The 7,284-nt window shown below is 36.5% G+C and overlaps 1 protein-coding gene across 1 annotated transcript; it reads right to left on the reverse strand.

Annotated features, from left to right (window-relative positions):
* Positions 1-3,287: 3,287 nt before the first annotated feature.
* On the reverse strand, positions 3,288-5,514 carry LOC146579097 (low affinity immunoglobulin gamma Fc region receptor III-A-like; the record flags this gene model as incomplete). Its single annotated transcript, XM_085267912.1, has 3 exons — positions 3,288-3,418; positions 3,698-3,943; positions 5,259-5,514. Coding segments are annotated over 3 exons (633 nt in total), but the record flags the coding sequence as incomplete, so codon positions are not given.
* Between the last annotated feature and the right edge of the window lie 1,770 nt (positions 5,515-7,284).

Below are 7,284 nucleotides of genomic sequence, written 5' to 3' on the forward strand. Positions count from 1 at the left end.
TAAAACCATGCATTCAATGTCAGCATTTTTTTTAAAGAAAAGAAGTGATATTTTATATTTTTACTGTTTTCCATCAGATTCAAACATTTTGCCATTGTAGGCTAATGCATGAACTTATTTTATTTTTGTCACTAACATTACGAAGCCGTGTGACCACCAGGGGGTCCAACGAGTGATTTATATGGATGTGTGTGTAAAACAATTTTCAGATCACCATCTGATTCATCAATGAGCACATTTATTATGCAAACAGCACCAACATTGAAAACCTCAAAAACAAAAGATAAACACAACAGAAAATATGAAATATGTATACATTTGAATCTGAAACATCCAGGCTTTGAATATATGATGCATGTGTGTGTTTCCGAGAAAGAGATAAATGGTTATCTCTTTGTGTGTGTGTGTGTGTGTGTGTGTGTGTGTGTGGGGGGGGGGGGGGGGGGGGGGGTCTTCTGTGAGATGAGCAGTTTAGATTAGTTTGGATTTAAGACTTGAAAATGGAAGTCCAAACAGTGAACCCGTGATTTGATTTTTGGAATGTATATCTCTTTTATTTATATGTGCTCAGTTTTGCATTTTAAGTGATTTGATTATTATTTTGTGATGCTTACTATTTGATTTTGCTTTGCTCTTGCTAAATTTCTTTAATAAAATATTCTGCAATTAAAGTCTAAATTGTGGGCATTCACTTTTTAACCTTTTGTGAAACAGTAAAGGTAATGGTCTAAGTATTATTCTGTCACAGTCTGGCTGTGGCAGACTATATGGAGTGATGAGTTGAGTCCAAACATAGACACGTAAAGTGACAAAACTTGACATAATAGAAGGTGAGCCTTTTATTTAAGGCTGGCAAAAGAACTACAAACAAAGGCCAAGGGAAAAACTGAAACCTTAACTGGGTGAACTAAACTACAACATGAAAGACCCTAACATGAACACCTGGGCATGAATACCTGAGACGTGGAAGATGCAAACCTAGGAGCATGACATGGAAAACAACAGATGAAACACAGACTAAATGCACACAGGAGGTGATCAGGGGAAATGGAAACAAATGGGAAAACAGCTGACACAAATGAACATAATGACATAACATAAAACACTGGGCCAAATGACCCAGGATTGTGACATGTTCTTTATTAGTACAAATAGCTCTTACAAATTATGCTGCCAATCAAAGCAGTAGTTGGTGATGACAAACATTTTTTCCTTTCCATCTAGAACCTGCCATCAGTGTTGTTTCTAAGGCTGGGGAGTGGATCTAAGCTACTACACAAATAGGTCTAAGTGTAATGTTCTGATGACTTCTAGTTGATCACAATCTTTTTAAGAAGGAATGAAAGTCACTGTCCATAATCAGTTTAAAGCTGCTTACTTTTTGCTCACATCATGTTTACCGTTATTTATTTTATACTCAAGCGTACATTAAACTCTACTTATAATACAAGCACATCTTCCAGCTGATATACAGGACAACAAGGTCAGCAGTTTCTTCCCAACATTACTAAAGTCATAAATATGCTGGCGATACTCTGGTGGAATTGCAGTTGCTGAAATATCATATATTTACTATCCATCCATCCACTCGCTTCTGCTTATCCCTTTCAGGGTCGCGGGGGTCGCTGGAGTCTATCCCAGCTGTTATAGGGCGAGAGGCAGGGTACACCCTGGACAGGTCGCCAGTCTGTCGCAGGGCCAACACACAGAGACAGACAACCATTCACACTCACATTCACACCTATGGGCAATTTAGATTGATCAGTTAACCTATCCCCACTAACATATCTTTGGTCTGTGGGAGGAAGCCGGAGTACCCAGGGAGAACCCACGCAAAAACAGGGAGAACATGCAAACTCCACACAGAAAAACCCTGGCCTGATGGTGGAAGGTGGAATTGACCTTCTTGCTGTGCAGCAACTACCATGTCACCTCATATATTTGCTATTTAAAAAAAATAGTAAATCATATATTTACTATTTTTTTAAATAATGAAAAATAATGAAAAAAATGTTTTATGTTCGTAAGTGCAAATACCTGAAGTATTATGGAGTTGGCTTATTAAGATGATTTGATGTGGTTATTCTGCAGCATACAATTATTGGTTTATTTTCACTTTTGAAATCTAAAGAGAAAATAATACTTTCACGGAAGAATTTATAACTGCAGACAAAAAAAATGCTGGAACCGATTTATGGTGTAATAATTCCAGTGAAATCTTTATTTGATGTCTGAGAATTGCAGGAACAAAAAAAAAAAAGACAAAACCAAGAATGATCCAGCCCTAAGTATATATTTAGAGCTGGATCAGATGACCCTGAACCTGTTACTTATGCCTGGGATGGGGCTTCCCATGATGCACTGTTTCTTCTTCCCTTATCTGTTTTTTTTCACTCACCATGTTTTTATACACCATTCTGCATTTAATTATTATTTGTCATTAATGTAATCTCTGGCTTTTGCACAGCATACCTTTTGTCCTGTCTTCCTCCTTTCACCCTCAAACAGTTGTAACAGATTTTGATAATATTTTAAAGTAATACGATTTTCCAAACTATTTTCAAAAATATTTTTTGCTGAAAGAATTATCTTAATTCATCTCATATGTAGATCTCATATGCTATGTAGAGCGTCTAAAATTATAAAGCCCATCTGTAACAAGATATTGAGGGCCCCATCTAGAAAATTTCTGTTGCTGTGCAGACTCTTTATTTCACACTTTCTTTCCTTACTGCATAATAACACTTTGCAGTGACACCAGCTCAGTTCTTCTCTCTCTGGTCCCAGCACACTACTGTTGTAGAAATAGGGGAGGGATGATTAGATAACTACTGATAATAGCACCAGCCAGCCTCCCTGGCACTAGCCCTCAACCCACTATACCACCCCTCCCCTGCAGCTGAGCTACAGACCACACTCCACCACTACAGGTTTTTTTTTTTTAATGGATTGTTAACCTGTGGTTGATTTCACTTCTGACTGTTTGATAATTTCTGCAAGTGGTAACTGAACAGACACTCTGAAACTTCTTACTATTTATTATATATAGTAAAAGCTGTCACATGTTGTGCTTGTCTAAGATCAGACAAAATAAAATACCTCAAGCTATATCGGAAATTATGAAAGCACAACCTTATATTTTAGAGAAGATTAGAGAAAAAAATAAGCCTTGGCTAAGCAAGACAAAGCCAAAGCTTCTTGCTAGAATATTTCTATTTTGGTATGAAATGAAACCCCAGAAACGATTGTTTGTTTGTTGAAGTGAGTTTGAGTCAGTTCTTTGTAACTCATATATTTCCACGGTAAAGAAGTCCCACGATGAGCAGCAGAAGAAAAACCATGATTACAGTGAAAATGGTCCGTACTACCAGGTAACCATGGCAAGAGTTCTGTGAGTAGCTTTGAGCATTTTGAAAGGCTGAAAGAAAGAAAAAACAAAACATGCCTAATTTACACTTCTTAGAGTTACAAAACCGAACAAATAGCAGATGGAAAGAGAAGCATTTGAATAGGCACTAAATATTATACTTAAGCTGTTTAATTTTTTGAATTTTAAAACATACACTCGATACATAATCAAGAGAGATGTTAGTGTTTGAGAATGACTTTTTTCAGTTTTACTGTCTTATATTTTTGCTGTGACTTGTTTTTTTTTTTTTTTAATTGAGCCTAATAGTAAAAAATCTTCATGTCTCACCTCGGACTGCCAGCCGGCTCTCTGGAGATTCTCCAAACTCTGAGATATTGCACTTATAAAGCCCTTCATCAGACTCAGAAACTCTAGTAATGGTCATCTTGCCTGTGGAGCTGCTGCTGATGTGTCGGTTATCTTTGAAGAAATCTGCTATGTGGGCAAAAGGGGCCATGGTACTTCTACAGATAAAAGTCACGACTTCTCCCTCCTTCACAGGAACAACAGGACTTTCCAGGATCACAGCTCCAGCTAAAATATCAACAGACATTACTGAGAGTCAGCTGCTTTGACAAAATGTTGTCACTTTGTTTAATTTTGTCGTTATTAAAGCAAATGTCTCATCAGTCAATCACAAGATAGCAACTTGGTGTATAGGCATAGGATAATGAGCATCAGAATGGGAGAAAAAAGGTGATTTGAATGAGCTTGATTATGCTTTGGCTCATGACCGTCGACAACACAATCATCTCTAGGGTTTCTGGAGATGGATCCAAAAAAAGAGAAAATATGCAATAAGCATCAGCTTCCTGGGTAGAAATACCTTGTTGATGCCAGAGGTCAGAGGAGAATGGCCAGACTGATTCAAGTGGATAAGAAAACAAAAGTAATTCATTCAATTCTTACTTTGTTTAATTAAACTGTGCAAAAGACCATCTCTTAATACACACTGAACCTTGAAGCAGATGGGCTACAGAGCATCTGTAGCCCATCTGCTACAGATGGGCTACTTTCTTCTTCTGTCAGCTAAGAAGAAAAAAGTGAGACAACAATTTACACAGGCTCGCCAAAATTAGAACTGATCTGATGAATCTGGATTTCTGCTGTGATATCTAGATGCAGGGATCCATCCTGCCTTGTATGAGCAATTTTGCATGCTGCTCGCAGTATGATAGTGTGGGGAATATTTTCTTGGCACACATTTTGTATTAGTGCTGACTATGTCCATCCCTTTGTGTGTGTGGTGAATCCATCAAACAGGACAACACACCTTCTCACAAAGCATCTTATATTGGTTCTGTGAAAAAAAACTCAGTGGAGCCCCTTGTTGCAGAATGGGAGATTCACATGCACATGAAACATATCCACTGCAACTGTGTGATGATGTTTTTCATCATGTCAATATAGACATATTATTGTAGGGTCTTTACCTTACATTATAAAACACCTTGAGGCAATTGTAGTTGTGACTTGATGTTATATAAATAAAATTTAACTCAATTGAATTGAATAAAATGAATGGAATAAAGACCAAATCTCTAAGGAATGTTTCTACCACCTTGTTGAAATCTATGGCATCAAGAATTAAGGCAGCTCTGAAAGGAAAAGAGGTCTAACCCAGTAGTAGCAAAGTAAACCTGAAAAAGTGACTGGATAGAGCACCTTTTTTTTCTCGTTTGTTTGGGTTTTACTCTAACTTATCTAAGCTTTAATTTACTTCTGACTAACTTTTTGTAACACACAACTAGATTTGTGACATCTCAGTTTCGCTTTATTGCAGGTGATACACATAGTTTAAAGCTCATGTGTTACTTGAGTGAATGTTTTTTATGAAAATGCATATTACCAGTGACTGTGATGTTGACAGTGTTGCTCCTCTCGCCTCCAATCTCGCACCAATATTCTCCGCTGTCTGTGAGATAAACAGGTTTGATGGCGCAGACAGACGCAGTTGTTGTCACCCAGTTACTGACACATGCACTGACTTCTCCTTTTCGTCTCCTCTTTACAGTCCATCCAGTTTCGGGATTAAGACCCTCACAGTTAATTGAGAGGGAGCTATATTCAAAGAGCTGAAGTCCAGTGGGAACAATCTGAGCAAAAGCTGTATTTGAAATGTAAAAATAACAATGATACTAAAATAAAAAGAAATTAATTTGCCAATATAGTGATATTTTGAAATATATGTAGGCCCTAAAAAAACTTGGTTACTGCTGAATAATAATATGTTAGTGACGTCCTGTCTTTCTTTTTCTTTCTTTCTTTCTTTCTTTCTTTCTTTCTTTCTTTCTTTCTTTCTTTCTTTCTTTCTTTCTTTCTTTCTTTCTTTCTTTCTTTCTTTCTTTCTGCTTTTATGTCTGTGTTTTGCTTTGCTTTTAAGTTGATAATAACTTACACCTGTCCTGTGCATAGTTATGTTGAATTTGTGAAACCACCAACACCAAAAACGCTGTCACTGTAGAGATGAAGAAAACATAAAAGGGTCTTAGATTTTTTTAAATTAGAATTTTTTTCAGCAAATAACTCCATCAACCAACATGTCATTATCAAATTAGGAATTCAGAAAGGGAGGATACATTGTCAGGATAAATTACTACATTTTACAAGAAGACAAAAGTACTCACATAGTTTCTTGCAAAGAGCTGTGAGCTCCATGGTGTCTCGCTAGTGACTGTATTAAAATTAGACTGAAATATAACTGAAAAAATGTAGGTTAGACCCGCCTCCTACTGTGTGACTGATGGATATCACTAATGCAAAAATAAACTTCAGCTCAGGCTGTGTCACAAAGGGACCCTGTTTTATTATCTTCGCCTAAAACTTTATTATTTGGGTCACAGATTTTGAGCCTTTTTTCAGTTGATAAAGGGCAGATATGTATGATATTCCAACAACTTTGTGTTTAAAAAAGTATGATAGACTAAGGTATGAGAGTGTTAGGTATGAGCTTTTAAAAAAACTGGCTGCTGGCATAATGGAAAGTAGGACTATTACTATTAGTCCTGTTAGTCTTAGTATTTTTTCAGCTAGACCTCTGGTCTCGTAACATGTAAGCTGGTGGCACCTTTACATGATGCAATTCCAAACAAATCTGACTAAGCTATGTAACATGTAGTTAATTTTAGAATGGTGTATTATAACTGAGCCTTGATCTTGTCCTCATTTAACCAAGACTTTTTTTTATATACATTTTTTAAATGTTGTGTTACTGTAACAATTAGGAGGTAAAGAGTATTCTCATATTTAAGTGGAAATCCTCAGTCGAGTCCACTATTAAATAAAGCAACTGTATACTAAAATCTGCGACAACGTATGATGTCAACACAGTCTATTGGGAAGACAAATGTAAAAACAGATTAATTTTGAGCAAGAGAGAGACATTTATAACATGCAGCCAAAATTGATAGCCCCTGCCCTTTAAAATCACCTTTTATCCTAGTTGTCTCTTCGTGGTTCCCATTGGTGTATGGGATTCCTGAGTAATTTTTAGCTATCCTCAGTGTTTGCTATTTTACATTCTGTTAATGTGGTCCACTCAGTCCTGACTACCTTAACCCTATTTGTTAACTGTTTGTTAATCTGACTACAGTTCTTCAGTCCAAATGACATTATCCAAGTGTCCAAGTAACACCTCATTCTGAATAAAGAAGAAACAATCTGATGTTGATTTCATAATGTACTTAGTTCTCAATAAAAGGTTTACCTTCCATGTAGTTGAGCCACATAGCAAAACTGCCAGCAAGCAATCGGACTGACAGAACACTTTTGGTGAGAAAATGTAAAAAAATGTAGGTGATTAATTTATTAAAAGTGGTCTGTCATTCTATCTCTAAATCTCATTTTCTTTGAAAGACACATTCTTATTGGGAAAA

Source organism: Mchenga conophoros, linkage group LG3 (assembly GCF_057382185.1).
Source record: "Mchenga conophoros isolate Kocher_MC1m ecotype Shallow Benthic linkage group LG3, M_conophoros_male_GT1.1, whole genome shotgun sequence".
NCBI lineage: Eukaryota > Metazoa > Chordata > Actinopteri > Cichliformes > Cichlidae > Mchenga > Mchenga conophoros.